Source organism: Agelaius tricolor, unplaced genomic scaffold, assembly GCF_023055355.1.
Source record: "Agelaius tricolor isolate 1412-34295 unplaced genomic scaffold, bAgeTri1.0.p SCAF_1, whole genome shotgun sequence".
Lineage (NCBI taxonomy): Eukaryota > Metazoa > Chordata > Aves > Passeriformes > Icteridae > Agelaius > Agelaius tricolor.
The window spans coordinates 82,376,710-82,396,548 of record NW_027269261.1 but is presented as its reverse complement, the minus strand read 5'-3'; the positions used below and the strand labels follow the sequence as shown (position 1 = coordinate 82,396,548).

The following is a 19,839-nucleotide window of genomic DNA, read 5'->3' as shown; positions in this document are numbered from 1 at the left end:
ATAACACACCTCCCCAGCTAGAGTACTGGGAATCCCAGTGTGGGTGCAGACCCACAAAAACAGACTCCATCCAAGGAGAAAAGCATTAAGCTCTTTAGTGGATCCTGTTTTACCTATTTTTTCCCACTTTCTGGGGTAGCCCAGCCTCCTATTGACCTAGATAATGGGAAGATGATTATTCATTTGAATTTCAAAAGAACGAGTAGTGGGGCTGTTAGCTCTAACTGCTGCACTCTAATAGGAATATACATGCACACACACAATTATTGAACTGCTTTTAGAACATAAAATTATTTAATTTTAACAGTAATATCTACTTATTTATGTACATGTTTAATCAGATTTCTAAAATCCTCGAGATTTTTTTTTTTGTTTTATAGAGTGTGGCTATTATTTTCAGTGTGTTTTCAGCTTCATTATCTTCCTAGCACTACCCTTAAAATACAACAAAAACCAACCAAAACACAACATGAATAAGCATGAGAAACCAGTAATGTTGTTTATATTTAACAGATCACTTTTGAGGAAAAATTGAAATGCTGCCAAGGCATTCAGAAAATGAGATATAACACAAAAATAGAAAAATTGGATTTACAAAAATTACATGATGCCCATAGCATTAATACACATCTTCACAGGGACACACATGAAGGAAATGAAATATCCCAGAAGTCTGGTGTAATGACAGTGGATTCAAATGACAACAAAGCTTTATTAAAAATGATCTTGCCTGATCTTAATGTGTCAAATGTCAGATTCTGTCACCCTGGCATATTGAGTCCCAGTCTTATCAATATTGATTATATGCCTTCCATTGCAATTGAGTGAAATTTTTCCAAAATAGTTTATGGCTTTTGTAAAATTATTTGAGAAAGAATAGCAGTACTTTGTGAAAATTCATCGATTTTATTCACTTCACAGGAAATAAAGATTTAATTTTCATTTCATCAGCTCGAATTTTATGCAACTATATGACACAATGAAATCTCCCATAAATGCCAACAACAAATTAAAACATTTTGACACTTTTCATTTTGCAAAATTACACCCTTATTTCTATCTGGATTTAAAATACATGTAAAACTACAGAATCTCTCACCAGATATCTGAATACTGGTACTTGGAGAGGAATACTAAGAAATAGGGTTAGGTGAGACATTGGTATTCTGCTGTCAACCTAGTGAAGGTCCCAGCAGTACCAAAGCACCTACACACTCCGGGGACTCCTGTCCACGTCATCATTAAAAGAAACACCCTCTCAATTTATACAAAATCCTGCTGACCCAAAAGGCTCTATCTACAGTGTGCCCAGTCTGAGTGAATCCTCACCCAGATGGGGCAGGAAGTGCCAAACTCATTCCTCTGGGAAGGAATGCCCTGTGCTGCCAACAGCCCTGCCCGGAGAGACCACAGCTGACCGCAGCTGCGACAGGAACTCAGGCACTCCCTCCCAGAGGTACTGCACCCTCTTCTCATGTGGTTTCTCTAAATTTTAACATTTTATGTCAGGTTGAGAGGCCTGCCAGTCAAATTTTCCATTTTATCCCCTGTGTCTTAAAGGATAGACATTATTATGGAGCTAGATTGTACCACGGAGTGCAGTCAGAGGGAGAGAGAGAGGTGGCAAAAGCCTCAGAGCAGAAATCAAGGCTGGGCACAGTCATGGAGAGGCACAGCACTATTTTTCAAAATCCATCTTCACAATGAAGTAACTGAACCTTCTTCAGCTATGCCCTTTTCCTTCCCTCTGCTCTGTACACCCAGCTGGGGTCAGGCAAGAAAGGTGACATAACACCATGTATCTGCCTCAAATGTATCCTTCAAGCTCCAGCTGACTCCTGACAAGTGCAACAGAGACCTGGCAGCCCTAACCTGTCCCTACAGCTAAAAGAAGTGTGTGACGTTTCCAGTTTTTGGGTTTTGTTCCTGTCACAGCTCTGGCCACTCTGCAGCCCTATGATATCAGAGTCACATCATCCAAACAGTCATTTTGCCGTAGTCTGAGGAAAATGACCTACTGGGATAATTAGAGGATGATGTACCAGGGGACCTACTGCCCCATTAGCACCAGTTCATAGGACGTGCTCGGGCAGAGGAGAGGCTGTGCTCATTCCTCTCACTGCCATTATGTCCATACACAGACAGCAACCATCACAAAACCTATTAAACTTTCCCTTATCTAATAACTGCAAACGGTAGCTGGAAAAGCACAAAGGAACACATAAAACAGTATGTGAACTAATTTCCAGCATACTTTTTGCAATTAAAATGACCACAGGTGCATAGCACACTGTCAACCTTTGCATTTCAGACATTCTGTGATAAAATCAAACATGGGATTATCCGGATAGGTGTATCCACTACAGTGTCCTGAATAACTTGGTGCTTCCGAGAAAACACACAAACAAACAAACAGAAAATCATCACTGTTCGATGCTTTCTGTATATTTTCACTCTGTACTTTGGGGAAGGTGCCTTTATCCTCTGCCTCCAGGTGGGTGCGACGATTCTCACGTCCCTCCTGCGGACAGCCCGCGCCTCCCCGGGGCCAAGGGGACCTCCCCCACCGCGGTCACCGCCGACCGGCGGGCCGGGGCCACCGAGGCACCGTCCGCATCCGCGGGGAACCGGGAGCGCACCAGGCTCTACCCTGCGTTCCCCCAGCCCCGTTCTTTACCGACCAGACACCGAAACACGCCCCGGGAGGACCGAGGCGCCTGCGGGGGTTCAGGGGAGCAGCCCCGCCGCGGAGGGGAAGCGGGGCCATGTGCAGAGAGCGCCATGCCCGCCGCGATCCGCCCGCACCCGCGGCGGGGCGGCTCCGCTCCCGCTCCGGGGCTGCCCCCGCAGTAGCCGCGGAGCGCCAGCGCCCCCTGCCGCCCGCCCCGAGCCACGCGGGGCTCCGCGGCCCCCGGAGGTAGCGAGGCACGGGGGAGCCGCCGCTGCCGCCCCGCTCCGCCCCGCACCGTTCTGCACCACGACGCTCCCGGCGCCGGGGGCCAACGAACGGAGCCCCCACGGCGGCTCTGCGGACCCCCAGGCGGAGGGCCGGGCCGGGCCGGAGCCGCTCCGCCGAGAGCCGGGCAGCGCCGGCAGCGGCGCCTCCTCCCCGCGCGGGGGGTGTGTCAGCGCCCGGCCGGGGGGGCGTGGCGGCGGGCGGTGCCGAGCGGCGCCATTGGCCGGCGGCGGCGGTGATGTCACCCATATGAGGCGCTGATAACGCGCGAGGCGCGGAGCCGGGAGTTTCGCAGAAGGGGCAGCGCGCGCAGGGCGGGCGGCGGCGCGAGGCCGGGGACGGGCACAGCGCGCGCCCAGCGCTCCAGCCCAGCCGCGCCCGACCCGGCCCGGCCCGGCCCCAGCGCCGGCGCTGCGGTGCGGGCGGCACAGCCACAGCGCCCGCCCGGCCCCGCCTCGCTGCGCCGCGCACACGGGAGCTCGCAGCAGGGGCAAGGTGCGGCGGTGGGAGGGGGCGGCGGCGGAGCGGCTTTGTTGGCTCGGAGGGGAGCGGCGCCTCGGCGAGAGCCCACCATGGTGCAGCAGGCGGAGAGTACGGAGGCGGAGAGCAACCTGCCCCGGGAAGCGATGGACACCGAAGAGGGCGAGTTCATGGCTTGCAGCCCCGTCGCTTTAGACGAGAGCGACCCGGACTGGTGCAAAACGGCGTCGGGGCACATAAAGAGACCGATGAACGCGTTCATGGTGTGGTCTAAGATCGAGCGGAGAAAAATCATGGAGCAGTCCCCGGACATGCACAACGCGGAGATATCCAAGCGCCTGGGCAAGCGGTGGAAAATGCTGAAGGACAGCGAGAAGATCCCTTTCATCCGGGAGGCGGAGAGGCTGCGGCTCAAGCACATGGCCGATTACCCCGACTACAAGTACCGTCCCAGGAAAAAGCCCAAAATGGACCCGTCGGCCAAGCCCAACGCCAGCCAAAGTCCCGAGAAAAACGCGCCCGCCAGCAGCGGCGGCAGCAAGAGCGCCAAGAGCTCCAGCAAGAAGTGCAGCAAGCTGAAAGCCTCCTCCGGCTCCTCGCCGCCCAAGCCGGGAGCCAAAACCGCCCACCACGGGGACTACGCGGGAGACGAGTACGTCTTCGGCACCCTGAAAGTGAGCAGTAAGACGGTCAAGTGCGTCTTCATGGACGAGGAGGAGGATGAGGAGGAGGACGAGGACGAGCTGCAGCTGCGGATCAAGCAGGAGGCGGAGGAGGAGGACGAGGATGAGGAGCCGGGGCCGCAGCAGCTGCGGCGGTACAACGTGGCCAAAGTGCCGGCCAGCCCCACCTTGAGCTCCTCGGCGGAGTCCACCGAGGGGGCCAGCCTGTACGAGGAGGTGCGGGGCGGCGCCGCGGCGGCGGGCGGCGGCAGCAGACTCTACTACAGCTTCAAGAACATCACCAAGCAGGGCCCGCCGCCGCCGCAGCAGCCGCCCGGCCTCTCCCCGGCCTCCTCCCGGTCCATCTCCACCTCGTCGGCCGGCAGCGAGGAGGCGGACGACCTGCTCTTCGACCTCAGCCTCAACTTCTCCCAGCACGGCCACGCCGCCGCCGAGCTGGGGGCGGGCGCCGCCGGCGGCAACCTCTCTCTCTCGCTGGTGGACAAGGACCTGGACTCCTTCAGCGAGGGCAGCCTTGGCTCCCACTTCGAATTCCCCGACTACTGTACCCCGGAGCTGAGCGAGATGATCGCGGGCGACTGGCTGGAAGCGAACTTCTCCGACCTGGTGTTCACGTACTGAGCGGGGGCGGCGGCCAGGGCGGACGGCGAGAGCGGCGGAGCTGGAGCGGCGCGACGCCGGCGATGATGATGATGATGATGATCATGATAATGATTAAAAAATAAGTCTTGTTTTCTTTGAAAAAAAAAAAATCTCGAAGTTAGTTCCGAGCCCGGGAGTTGTGATTTTTTTTTTTAACTTTTTTTGTGTTTTTTTAATTTTTATTATGTTTGGTGATCACAACAACAACAGCAAAGGCAAATGGGACTGGGGGAAAAAAAAGATACAGAAGGCGCTGTTTGAAGCTTGTCGGTCTCTGATTGAAGTCTGGAAGATGGTCTGCAAAGAAGTCTTTTGGCAGCACAACTGTTACTCAAGGGGGTTTGTGGATTTTTATTTTTTTTTCCCGTGAGAGATCTTAACGAACTGTTACGATTTTTATTTTTTTTTTTCCGAAAGGGACCATTGCAACTTTTTTTGGAGGGAGAAAACTGATGTCTTCTATGCATCCGATTCTTAACAAAGCTGCAGGGAGCTTGAAAAAATGCAGACTGTACAAACGCTTACAAATAACTGAACTGACTTAAGATCAGAGTTTACTTTTCAGATCAAATTGTTTATGGTTTTACAAATGTGATTTCTACTTGCCAACTTTTTTTTTTTTGTAACTTGTTCCCTTATACCTCCTTGATTGAATACCAGACAGCCTAGACCTCAGTACAAAAAGGTATTGAAACATTTTTGATACATAACAGACCTCAGTCTTTTTTAAAAATTAATATATTTTCAGGCGTATTTTTGTACAGTGAAAAGGGAACATTCTTGCTGTGTTTTTTCAGTAAGACTTTTCAGGCACTTCTTCCCTTTTATTTTCTTTGTTTTTCTCTGTTTTTAGCATGCAAGTTTGTTGGTACGTTACGTCCTGGTTTTAAAAGGATTAAAATTTTAAAAAATAATCCTTGCATCTAAAGGCCTTGTGGTTTAAAAAAAAGAAACAAACACTTTTTTTGTACAGCTATAGTTCAGATTTGTTCAATATTTGTAGGTAAAGATTTATTGAAAATGGTGATATAGACCTCAGAGCTGTTATCTTAGTTTAAAAGATTGTATATGTACTGTACTATAGTAGGATTTTATGTATCTCATACGCTGTGATATGTGGATGGGGCCCCAGATGGAAGGTATGAAACTGGATTCTCGATTTTAGCAAAAAAAAAAAGAAAAAAGGCACATAGTTTAAAAAGTTTCTCATGTTGTGCAATATAATCTAAAGTACAGACCATCTGCATATTTTGTAGCAAATGATGGCAAAAGCAGACTTGTGCACTGTCAACATCATAGCCTGTTTTTTTTTTTTTTAATGCTGAAAGTCTGTATCTTTACAATTTTAATAAATCAGCTGGAACTGATAGAAACTCGTATCGCAATTAGTGTCTGTAGCAGGAACGCTGGAGATGCCGTGTTGTCACCCTGGCCCGCGGAGGAGCGGTAGCTGTAGGCTGTAGTGCATGATCAATGCTAGGGGGGAGGAGAGTCAGGACTGCTTCTTTTCCTTTTTTTTTTTTTTTCCCTCCTCTCGTCGCCTTTTTCCCACCGGCTTTGCTCCGCGGGGCCGGGGTTTGCTTGCTGCTTCCCCGGGGCCGCTCCGGGCAGCGGCAGCCAGGCTGGCCCCGGGCATTTTCGGCTCCGCCGCCTCCCCCCGCTCCCGGGGCGGCCCCGCAGCCGCGCTCCGGGCGGGGGCTCCGGGTGCGGGGCCGGCTGCCCGCCCGCCTGCTCTCAGCGCTGCCGGCAAGGCGACTCTCCCCGCTCGGCATGCTCCCGGTCTTCTCCCCGCTGGGCTTTTTCCTCCCCCTGTCCCCTTCGTGATGAGTAACCTGGGCCAGACTCGAGGTGGAGATGCTGAGGGTAGCGGTTTCGCATCTCCTCCGCCCCGGGCAGCGCTCGGTCCGCCGGGGAGGCACTGCCGCTCCGGAGAGCCGCCCGCTGCTCCGGGCAGGCAGCGCAGGGCAGGGGAAGGGGTACGAGCTTCTTCGGCTGTAGGTAAGCAGACTTTGTCAGTGTGCTTTTTTTTTTTTTTTTTTTTGACTTTAGCAGCCATCGGATTTCAGTTGTGTGCTCTGAAATAGCTGCTGATGGCAATAAACAGACTCACGAGGTGGAAGTTTGTTTCTCAAGAAGTTTACTTTTTTATCTGATAGGCATTGGTAAATTATTACTACTTTTTTTTTCCTCCGCTAATTAATGATCCAGCTGTTTACAGGGACAATTCACTGTGCTGGTGTTTTGGTGGCAACCACTGCTACAGGCTTTCAGACTTGCTGAAATGAAAATCCTGCATACGCATTTGTAAGGCATAATAAAACATAACATTAAAACCTGCATGCATGTTATGTTTAATCAAAGACAACTCTTAGGCATTTAAGTGGTGAGATATCTTACTTTAGGTTAGTTAAACTGGTAGTAAAATGATTAATATAATCTGATCTCTTTCTAATAATAATAATAATAATAAAACACTCATGATTCTAAATAAAAGTTGTTTGGCCTAAATCTTTGCTATCAGAAAAGAGATATAGCATATCTGGGAACTCAAATTTATGTCTTGCATTGTGATAATTCTTTATGAGAAACTGTGTTTTGAAACAAACTTAATTACAATATACAAGATATCCTTGGCAATGGATAGTCCTCAATAAAACAGAGTTTCTTCAATTTTCAGTTTTTGGTCTCAAATGATTAGTGTGTTCTCCATGTAATAACTTAGAAATCAGATTGAAAACAAATGACATTTATCTCTTCTAAGGCAAAAGACTGAAAGAAAATAGTTACACTGAAGTGCTCTAGCCTAGCCATTCACTATCCTGCTATTGAAAATCCTGTTTTGGGCTAGGGTGATGGAGTAAGTTGATCAGGTTCTAAGTCTTAAAACTGAGCCAAAATTCTCTTAGTAATTCTTCAAGCTATCATGAGAGTAGGGTGACTTGTTCTTTCAGACCCTTTCTTCTGATATGCATCCTTGTTTATTAAAGTGATAATAGGCAGTGTCATTAAACATTTGTGCTTTACAGATGTTCAATGAGTTATGAATGATTATGGTCAAATACAGGCTGCATTTAGTTAGCATTGTAATAAGGTCTGTGTCTCAGCCTACAAAAGTTTTGACTTGCATATATTTTTGGAAGCTGTTTTTAAAATTGCCATTTTAAATATTACTCAAGGATAGCTGATTTAAATGATCCAATTAAAGAGCAGTCAGGCATATTTTAAAAGAGCAACAGGTCTACTTTAGTCAAATAATATAATACCCACTCAAAAGGATCTTTTCTTTCTTCTAAATGGGAATTATACTGTACTATATCAGATGAATATTTTGAGTGAAGGTATATGGTGCAGGGAAATAATTTTTTTGGCCAAACACTTCAGTTATTTTTATTTTTAGAGTGTATCATTGCATATTGTTCAAGGAAAAACTAGGTAGTGTTCTGTTTAAGCCACTGCATAGTTAGGGCTGAAGTCTGATGCTGTTGAATGCCTATGCTCCTACTGGTCTCAGTGAGAGTAAAAAACAATCTTCTATTCATGAAAAAATAGCATCTGCTAAGCTACTCTTTTATTTTGTCATTAATAATATTCATACCTTTGTTTCTCTTTCCTTTTTTGTTTTCTGTGTACATAGGAATCTTTGTTGATGTGCTAGAGCAGTCCTGTTGCAGGCCTGGTATCTCCAGTGGCCTTTTTCCCCCACATTCCTTGCATTTGTCTCTGTACAATACTACTCTACGTGTAATAGGACTCAGTGATAGGAGGGAGGAAAATGAGCTTTTCTGTGTCGAAAGACAATTTCCTTACTAACACTGAGGATGTCAACTCGATGTAAAACCTAATGAAACATGCTGATTCTTTTTGTCTTTAAGGTGAACATTTTTTGCAAGCTTTTTTCCCCCCTTTTGATGTTTTTACTCTGTTTTTTTTTTCCTTCCTTTAAAAATAACCACAATTAAGAAACATTTTCTCTCTTTAAGTGCAGTCTTTTATAAGTGTGGTAGAAAAGCTCATTCCAAGCGTCCTTTAAGTGCTACATGCTCTTTAGGCATTCACTGACATTCAGATAAAACTTCAAGTCTATTGAATGTGATTTGCATGTGTGCAGTATGATCCTTCACTCCTGCCTTTTTGAGGAAAGTGCAACTCTGTTGTTACACCAGGGGAAAACTGGTGTAGGGTCAAAGTCAGGGCCATATAAGTTTTAGGTGTTTGATAATCAAAACCGTTCATGAATTCTGTTTTACATCCTCACAATTGTTGCCTAGTAAGGCCTTAAACCTGCTCTGGTAAAAAAAAAAAAAAAAAAGAAAAAATTCTCATTGAGCTCAATGGGAGTTTTTGCCTCAAGGGCTGCTGGCAGGATAGGTGTCTTATCTCCTCCTAACCTTCATTTGTAAGAATGGCCAGGAAAAAATAAACAACAAAAACTTAATACAATGAGTTGCCTTACATTTCCCCTACTATACAGTTGTATTTCTTTGATTAATTTCCTTTCCCCTCACTCACATCCAAGGCTGTGATTGTTTTTTTTTTTTAATTTTTTTGCACACTACCTATACCAATTAACTGCCTAATTAGTTTTATCTTCTCTACATGGATGCAGTGAATTTGTAAGAGAATTTCACATGCAAGTAGTTTTTTAGTGAGTTTAAAGTAAATAGAGTTTTAAAGACCTATTTTTATATTCAATATAAAGCACAAATGTGCAGAAAATGTAGAATGACTTACAAAAAGGGAAGCAAAAGTTCGTAATATTTCATGTATAAAAGTAATACCTTCTTTGGGGTGAGATTCTCTTAGAAAACCCAATACTTATGCCAGTGCAAAGATAGGAATATTTTAAAAACTCTTAGAAAAAATTGTGATTGACAGCAATTTAAAAGGAATGACTTCTGTAGATACAAGGAAACCCCTAAAGCAATATGGATAAGAAGGGGTGAATGGTTTTCAATGATGAACAACAACCTGGAAGTGTGAGAATGGAGGTTTCAATCCTTATTAATTAATCAAATTTCTTCTTTTGTGGTTAGTTACATCTGGATTTTCTGTGAAGTGCAATCTTGCGGGATGAAAAAGTGCAAGGGTGCCAAAATTCTAAGACTTACGAAAGTTCAGAGGCAGGTTTGATTTAGAATTATTGAGTAAAGATTTAGATTTTGGTAATTCACACTTCCAGTAAAATCAAGACATTGATTTACTGCTTGAAGAAATTTGATCAAGTAATAATGATTAATCCGGGAACTCCCATTGTCACAATTTGTTTTTGTTTCCATCGTCCTGCTTATCTCCAAAACCAATTTGCCTCAACTCCTGGCAAAGCCAGGGAGAAGAGTTATATGCCATTGTTAGTTCATTTACAATTTGTATCTGGTTTTGCTCTTGTATATATGTTGGCGTTTTGGAGTCTTTACATAAATGCTGTGATACTTTTTTTCTTATTTCCTTTTGGTTTTTGGTGGGCTGTTTTAAAATGGAGGCCTGTTTTCCAGTGTGGGACTTTTGATGGTTACAACATTTCAATGATGTTGCATGATGGCCACAGGTGGGGGAAATTGAATGTTTTAGAGCAGTTTTTCAAGCATGACACTTTTAAAATATGTAATTTCAAAGACTTTTCAAGGCCACATGAAATTAGTTTTCATAGCCACTCCAGGTCTTGGGGGGAAAAGCTGAAAAGTACTTTTGTTTAGAAGTCTGAGTGATGGTGGGGGGGAAACCTTTTCTTGAGGTTTTTGCATGCCAGTGCACGGCCTATTGCTGTGAAAGAAAGAAGATGGTAAGGCTGCTTGAGGCAATGCACTGGAGGACAAAGTGTTTTCTAGCACTAGAAAAAGAAAATGCATGGCAAAGTTTTGTCTTCTAGTAGACTATATAGCATGCAGAGTTTAGTATGTGTCAAAACAGTGTATGACATTGCTGTATCAAAGTTGTAAAATTAAGCATTATTTATTGAAAACTATGTATTTTTTTTGTAAAAACCTGATCACCTAGAGGATTAATATCAGTGACTTGTGCTAGTGCTACAAACTTAACCAGCTTCTTTACTACAGTACTTGATATGCAGTGTTAATGCTCAGGGTTGAAACCAGTCCACTCCAATGTCTTTTTTGCAAGAGTTTTTAAATAAAGGAACAACAAAATGCAATTGTTCAAAAGACTCTAATAAAAATGTGTGATCAATCTTCCTATGTGGTTTTATGTGGATTTTTCTTTTTCTGGTGTTGCATTTGGTAAATGCAATTCAGCTATGACAGTGAATCCACTCCTGATTCTGTGGGTGCCTAAAGCTGAAAGTTAATGGGAATGTTATATCTTTCAAAAAACCCTTGACAGGTATTTATGGTCCAGTTAGTGTGTGCTAAGTGCTGTTCTGGGCACGCCTGAGAGACACTGAAACACAGAATAAGTCGGTTAGCTTCCTTCTTCTTTTCTGGTTAAGACTCTGGATTAAAACAATGAAATATTTTATGACAAACATCTTTAACTTTGCTTTAAAGTTGACCATGAAAGAATGAAATAAAATGGATTACATGCCAGCAAACCCCATTTCTCTCTGTATCTTTTTCTATAAACAATTTACCATCTAAATGTATTTTGGCATAGAAAAAATCATTCTGTATTAAGATTCTAGTTATGAAAATGTTTTTATGAGAAACCTGTAATCAATTCTTGAAACTATAAAAAGGTGTTTTTAATGTGTTTATGTGGTGAAAGTTTGTTGTATATTAAATATTGTTTTATAGAAATGATGGAGTTATATTGTTACAAATTCAAAATTTGTAATTAATACAAGCCATCTATTGCAGAAATTTACCTTCTAGAGCTCCTGCCAGTAGACATATGCCCATATCCCAAGAAATATACAAAACACATCTCTCAATTGTATTTAATGTCTGTACTTTCACCAGCTTTTACACAGGGTTGAAAATTTCAACTGATAATTCCTTCCTTTCTGCTGGGCAGGGGAGGGGGAGGGAGTGAAGGTTGTTGGTTACCCTTAATACCTAGGAAATAATAGAAAAATTCTAATCAAGTTCAGCTGTAACTGATAGAAACCTTTAGACCTGCGAAGAGTCAACTCAACAAATAAAAAAGTTCCAGATAATTTTGTATGACTCTTGAGCGCAGCTCTTCCCATTTTCCTGTTCCTTCCTTGTCCCAACAGTTAGCTGAATAGCTCATTTCTTCAAAAAGCAGTTCTTGGATGACAGGTGATTTCTGTTTAACTTATCAGACCTATTAAGAACACTGAAAGCAATCTATATCATTTCAGGAGTCTGTTGTAGTAGTATGTTTTTGTGTGAATGGAGATGTGTAACTGATGTGAAATAAAGGTTTGAATGTGACATGTCATAGTAAACATAGGAAGTTTAAGCTGATCATTGTAAATCAATGAAATAAAATCTTTATATACAGCCACCATACCACTATTCTTCTGTACATATCAAAGAAGTTTCAAAAAGCATTTTAAGGTATTTTACAAGGTATTAAAACAATGCTCTGAGATTATTCCATGATTCTTTGGGGTTTTTTTTGTTCGGGGGTTGGGAGGTGGAGGTTGTTTGTTTGTTTTAATTCCTACAGAGTTTTTTATTCAAGTCCTATCACAGTTAACCAAAGACAAACTAGAAATCTTTTAGAACAGACCAAGGTCACCTCCATGCTGTCTCAAATGTGTCTGGCTGAAGTCCTCTCTTTGGTTCCTCCTGAGTGAGAACATTTATTACTGCTTTGGAAAGTCAAGCTTCAGTTCTATGTCAGGTCTTAATGCCAGAGGGAATTTCTGCATGACATATTGGGAATTTTCCATATCTAGTGTTTGAAAGTGTTTTTGGATTGGTAACCACAAGTCATCACATCTTAAAACTATCACTGTAGACGTATTGAGCATCCTAGGTGTTGGATCAGTTTATTATGGAAGGAAGGATAGAAGCACATGTTTGTGGAAAAAAAGCCCTTGGTATTTCAGTTTGAATACAATATTCTCAAGTTTGAATGTTAGATCTAACCCTAGAAGAAATGTGTGAAAACATGGACTGTAGGTAACATAGACCCACACAGTTACCTACAGACATGTGCATCATTACAGACTTTACACAGGCACATACATATGTATTTGGATTTTCATTAAAATTTCTTGCTGGCTGGACCAGTCTAAATGGCTAAAATGTAATGTCCATTAAAACCCTTTAAGTCCTGAGAATTTCATGACATTTTCATCTGTTGGTCTTAAAGTGTTGTCCCTGGAGTTTTGTAAGTTTTAAGACAATCTTTTAATAGTGTAATAACATTTTGATAAAATAGTGAAAAATCCCCCAAAACCCCCCACCCAAATGTATAGCAAAACCAAACCAGAATGAAATCATACAAAACCAAACAAGAAAACCACCGTCAAAAAATATCTCCAGCTCTACAAATAATTCCCACAACAGTCAGAATAAAAAGATCTTGGCTCTTTCCTCTGAAATCCCATGTTACATTTATTGGCATTACTCTGATTTTTGCATATCTATGATGGATCAGTTTTTTTTACAACTCTGCCAATTCAGTTTAAAGATGATGATCATCTTCAAGCAAAATTGACTCACATATATACTTTAAAATAGAAGTCATACTTTCTCAAAATATAGTGTTAACAAATACTGAAGTGTACACAGGGAATGAAGCGGGATTTATCTGTACACAAGAACAAGATAGTCCAAAAAAGGCATAGTGAAAAAGAAAATCTAGATCTCAGTTATAATTTTCCTGCTAAGCTTGATACTAATGTGATGTTTTGGCATTTCACATGTACAACTAGGTGGGATTTTTCTTTCTCTAAAACATCAAATATGCATAAATAAATATGCAACAAATTCATCTTGATATTGCTTTCTCAAGTCAGTACTATAAGAACTTTGATTTTGTGTCTGTAAAGTAGCTTACACTTGAGCCTAGCCTTTGCTTGATGAGACTTACTTTGTCTGTATAATCTTATTGTAATAATATTCCCAAAATCTCTTTAAAGCCTGCCTTTCATTCACCTAATTTCATTCACCTTGTTCTTTGAGTTTTAGTGCTCATACTCTTCAGGAATCAGAAGCAAACAGCTTCTCTGACAGTAGCACTCTTTTTCAAGAGTAGAAAAAGGGTAGCAAATCAGTGAGAAATGCCCACCTGTTTTTGCCCTTGGAAACTTCGACTACAATCTCTTTTTTGGGCTATGGGCAGCCATAATTTGAGAACAGTTTTGCTTTCCTCATCTATTTGTGGCCATTCATCAGTTGTGGGTTATCAAAGCCAACGGTGTTGCAAAAGATTTATTGAATTCAACTAGATTTCTGAAAACCTCCTACTTAAACTGCTAAAACTATCCATCCTCATTTTGCTTGAAGCTGATGTGAATTGTTCCACAAACAGAATGGTGAAGTGTTATTGTCTGTAAAAGGGAAAATAACAGCAAAAATACCATCACCACCTTCCCCAGATAACTGCCTGTTTGAAATGTCAATCCTGATGTAGCTGTGATGACCTGAGACTTTTCCAGCCCCAAAGAGTTTTTTGTAAATAGACATTTCTGTATATTCCTACTCTATTAGTCAGTCAGATGTAAAATATCATGTTTCCACAAATGTATTTTTTATTTGAAAGACAAGCAAAAATTTATACAAAGTCATATGCAAATGGAAAATATTTACAATAATGCTAAAGACATTTGAGCAACTATGGCAGTAGTTTTTCAAAAATATTTATTTTTGTCTTTCCCCATATCAATCTCTTGCACAAATGTTCTCCCATTAGCCTTTTCCTGAGCATGTAATTTTTTTACATAAATGAACAGATATAAATATTGATAGGTATCACAGTCTTTCATGCACAAATGCAATTAAGCAAATATTACTAAAGCTGCTCTATCAGTCATGCAAAGTTAAGGAAAAACTGCAACTTTACTGAAACCCTTTTAAGTACATATACTGCCATGAGAGCAAGTGTCCCAAGGAGTACAGCACCTAGAATTTAGACACCTGGCATCAGCTGCCCTTCCGTGGTAGATTTCTGAACTCACCCTTTGTGCTGGGCGAGCAGCTGCCTGCAGCTTCACTGAAAAATGGCATGGTTGGTGTCCCCAGCATCTAGCCCAGGATTGCATATTAGATATCTCTGTCCACTGAAGGGCTCAAGGAGTTAATAGTTTTATTCTGATGACAGATCACAAACATTTTCCATTGATATGTTATCCTGTAGGTAGAGCATGTGCTCGGGAAACAGCACCGGGAATAGATAGAAAGCACATCTAGACTGAAAAATTAAAGCAGAGTCAGCACATCGTCCAGGCACTGGAACTCAGCTGTCTGTATTGTTAAATTGCTAGAAGACAAAATCCCTGACATGGTTTTGGCTGGTGAATGCTAGCACTCTTCCAAAAAATCACTGGAACAATTTGGAAATTAACATGGGCCAAAGATCATTCCCAACAGGCAGTTTGGATTCAGACAGTCTGTTTTGGAAAGAGAGTTTAATAGCATAGATGTGGGCAGACCATGCCAGCTGGCTTCTAAGCTAGGGAACAGACCTTGGTTTAATTTACTACAGCTACAGGTTACAAACCCTATTTCTGGAGGATTTTGACCATAAATCCCCTATAATTTTGGAGAATACCTAAACCTCAATCTGTGGAATAGTCCCAGAGAGAAGCTGTCACCACTGTGTATGATTGGAATGCAAAAATCACAAGGTTAAAGGCAAGGCAAGAAGGAATTTGCCCTAAAACCTCTTCTGCTCTATTACTGACATGTACTACTTCTCATTATATACAGTGTCAGTTCTCCAGCTGTGGCATTCCTGTCTACATGGGTGCTCATTCTTAACAGGGGGAACAAAGAATGAGACTATGGATGCAAATTCTTTAAAACTCAGGGATTTCTTAGAGAATTTCAGATAGGATGAATGCTCCAGCTCATAAAAATGATAACAATTTACACTGTAGTGCCTTCACTCCTGAGAATCCAAAATCACTTTACAAATATTGTTGGCCAATTTTGTTCTTCCCTTGTAGTCAAAACACCTACTGAAATCAATTGTAAAATCACTTCTATTGAATTGCTTCCAACTGCAGAGCTGAGTGAGAATTTTATATGTTGAACAGTTATAGAACTGGAGCCTTGAAATTGCTTTTTAAATTATACATAAGAATCACGCAGTTTATGTTCTTCTAGCACTTCACAGTTAGTTTAGACAATATTTTCATAAACTGCACTCTTAGGAAAAGAAATCAATCCATCTGGACTAGATAAGAGAGAATCATTAAGTATTTTCCCCGCTCAAATATTAACATAAATTAGTAAAATTGATTTGATGTCCTGAGAAAGGAATGCTCCCTTGGTCAGTACATCAGTGTTACAGTCTAACCTCAGTGATTACTGAATCATAAAAAGTGCTGTCTTCAAACATGAAAGTTTTTGCATTTTTTCTCCTTTTTTCAAATGCTAAGAATAAGGGATTAAACTAAAGCTAAAAAAGCATAAAGGATGCTCAGACTCAGAAATCTCAGACTCTTTTGAGAGTTCAATACCAGTTTTGCTGGTATTTAACCAAAATGGTGCATCTGCACTGCAACAGATCTTGTGCTTCTTTCTGATGTTCAGTGGTTTCTTAATCTAAAAATGTTCCACTGGTGTTAATGGTGGTTTTGACAGAATAAATACCATCTGAGTATGAACTTAGACACAGGCAGGAAAAACAATTTCGAGTAGGCTTGCCTCAGAAACGACAGGAAGAAAACTAAAAAAAAATTAAAAGGCAAGACAGCTGTCATGAGCTGACCACTGAGCTCTGTGTTTTCTGGTTTTTAGCACCAGTATGAGAGGACTGCCTCAACAGGATAATTTCCAGTGTGCCCTGACCACTGAGAAGCTGCTTCTGCTTATTGATCCATCAGGATCTGTCCTACTTAAACAATTTCTGAGAAATGTGTGTGCCCAGAGCACTACTCAGCCAGAGGTACTGTGGCTGCCTTGTGCCACCTCCAGCTTCACAGGGGGCACCTGGCAACTCCCATCCCCACCAGTTTCTCATAGTGAGAGACTTGACTCCAAAGGAAAGACAAAAATTAAAAGGCAATACTTGGATTTACAAATGATGAGGGTGGGGACATGAAATCCCACACCCATGCTAACCCACATCCATGCTGGCATTCACAAAGAACTCCTCTCCTGACTGGAGGTGCTTGGAGAGCTGCTCTCCACACTGCACTTGTGGAAAATGAGATCCTGAGCTAAGGAATGTTCCCACTGCCTGACACCAGCCTTTTCATAAACTATGATTTCAAGAGAAAATTCAGTTATGAAAATTTATTGCAAATAAAAGTGACTTTTTTTTTACTGCATCTCCATACAGCTCTGTTTGATTCCCCCAATCATTTAACCAGCAAAATGTTAGAACAGCAGCAGATTTCATCCATTGTATCTGAGAGTATTCAATTAATGTGAAAATACCTTTCTCCAGTCACACTCAGAAAGTCACTTTGTATGAAACTGGAGACAATATGTATTGGATAATGACCTGATATTGAATAAAGATTCCCACTAGTGCAGGATTAGTAGCCTTAACCATTAGCAAGTTTCACGAAATGCTAATAAAATATTTATTTGGCTATTACTTTTCTTGACCTATTAGTTCAGTTCACTAATGGATTCAGTCTTTCCAGACAGAACCTTATACATTTATCTGAAGCTTAGCTAGCTATTTTCCTCAGTGATAATACATAAATTTTTTGGCCAGATATATTTTTACTCTGTAAAATTTGAAGTGTATCTACACACACACACACACACACATATATATGACATTATGAATATATAAGAGATAAAACACTAACCAATTTTAACTTAAGTATTTTCAGGCACAGATGATTTAAAAGAGATATTAACTACTTGGTCCAACAGCCACTGGTTTAGAATATTGCATTAAGAATCAGAAACTACTTACTGTATACTTTATTTTAGGATAGACTAGTCAAATGCATATGAACTGAATAATTCCATGATTTTTGCCTCTATCTAAAATCCTCGTCTAAGAACCTTTTAATGCATCTTGGTTCTGAGTCTCCTAGCTGTACAAATCATTCTCATTCATATTAATGTCCTTTTTGCATGTAAAAGAACTGGGATGTTGGAGGCGATATATAGCAAAAAGGCTTTTGGAGAAAAGATTCCCAGAATTCAGAATTTTTGTCTTTTGTGTGAAACATAAAGCAAGTACTCAAATACTACGTATAAATACATTATTATAAAAGTTATTTTCAATTTAATTTATATGGATTGTGGTTTAAAGCAGGCACTTAGTTCTATCTATATAAGCTGACTTGAATATTACAGTTGCAGAAAAAAAGAAGTTTGATTCCATCGTAAGTTTTGACAAGCTTTTAAACAAAGGGAGTATCTGGTAAGGACTGAGAGGGTAGCAATAGAATGGAAATGTTTTCTTCAAGGGAAGCCACAGCTTTTTACTAAAGGGCAGCCACCAAATCCCAGCTCATAAAAGTTGTCAGGGACTGGAAATTTTCATTGCCTCCTGAGAGCTCCTTATATTGTGCTCAACTGGGAGGTTGATGTGTGGGCTGGATTTCCCAGTGCAGTGCAGAGAAATAGGTTGCCTCCAAAATACAGACAGTTATTCTAATCAGTTTTTGTCATCCTCCTTTCCAGTAACTTTTGGATGTGATTTAAAAATTTACATATTTCATATATGTAATAAATACAAACAAATGTAAACAAAATAACCTTAAAAATAACCTCTTACTGAGAAAATATCAATATTTAAGAACCTTTTTTTTTTTTCCACTTAGGAAAATAGCAGCTGGTTGGGGTTGTTTTTTTGGTTTGGTTGGGGTTTTTTTATTTGTTTTTTTGTTGGCGATGGGTGTTGAGCTTGCTTCTCTTTTCCAGCCGTTTTGCTACTATTTCACCCTATCACCATTTCACCTTGGCTTCATTAATCTCTCAAAACCTAAGTGTTAGCCATCAGGCATGTAAAGTACTATGGGAATTCTTTTCAAATGAGGCTTAAGTGAACTATCCGAGACTTCAGTAACAGAGAGAATGAACTTGAAGAGGCATCTGTAATCTTTTCCTCTCTTTCTATAAATGTATGTTTTTAAACAGATGCTTCAGTGACATTTGAAACAAATATGTATATAAAGTAAAGTATATGTTTTTGATTTTACTCTTTCTCCTTCTAAGAGGAAGGAGAAAGAGTAAAATGTTGAATCATGTTGCTGCTGCCTCTTCCCCTGGTGTGCAGCATGTGTAATACAGGAGAAAGATGACATCACCCACAGAAGGGACTGGATTCACAGACATGCTATAAATAAATCATTCAACAAAATGAAGAACCAGCAAAAGGGACAGTCAGGGTCATATTCTTAAACATGCATTATTTACCCAATAATCTGAATCATCTCCTATGGTCTTTCCAGTTTAACAGGTAAATACAATAAGCATTTTCATCTGAAAAACAAACACACACCCCGTGTCCCCCATTTGTATTTGTTTCTTTATGTTTACAGCTAACAGGTACAGAATCAATTTGAATAAATCCCACTCTACACAGTCACTTTCTTGTCATTTTTATAGAACCATGTGTGACTACAGTTTTGGGTTTGTTTTCAAGAGCAAGATGGAAACACTCCTCCAGTCCCAGGGGACATGGGATAGCATGGGCAGTGAGGACCCAGTGCACAAAAGCTGAGTGTGCCTGGGCTCCAACAGTCTAGGAGCTGGAGCCCAGCCACCACTCCCAGGGCCCAAAGCCACCCCTGGCAAGGCCCCAGGCCACAGAGTGAGCCCCAGGGAACTTTCCTGCCCCATGAAAACTCCCCTGATGCAAGTCTCAAAAATTATTCTGGGATTTAGATGCCCGCATTGCTTGGACTTTGCAGATCTCAGGTGTTATTCAGAGTATCTACACACACCTAGATCCCTGTCCAGGAGGCAAAGTGCTTTTGGTGTCAGGAAGCTCATCACTGCCTAACACTGCAGGTGGTGAAATTCCTGTGCTGGGACAGAACATTCCTGCAGCATTGGAGGGGATGGCTAC

At 41.6% G+C, this 19,839-nt stretch overlaps 1 protein-coding gene across 1 annotated transcript; it reads left to right on the top strand.

Moving 5' to 3' along the window:
• Positions 1–3,220: 3,220 nt before the first annotated feature.
• SOX11 (SRY-box transcription factor 11) lies at positions 3,221–10,949 on the top strand. The gene has a single exon (XM_071441273.1). The coding sequence runs from the start codon at positions 3,529–3,531 to the stop codon at positions 4,738–4,740; it is 1,212 nt and encodes a 403-aa protein (XP_071297374.1). The 5' UTR covers positions 3,221–3,528; the 3' UTR covers positions 4,741–10,949.
• Positions 10,950–19,839: the final 8,890 nt, after the last annotated feature.

Excerpts from the sequence above, each read along its gene's own strand:
- SOX11 (XM_071441273.1), top strand. The coding sequence starts at position 3,529 with ATGGTGCAGCAGGCGGAGAGTACGGAGGCGGAGAGCAACCTGCCCCGG.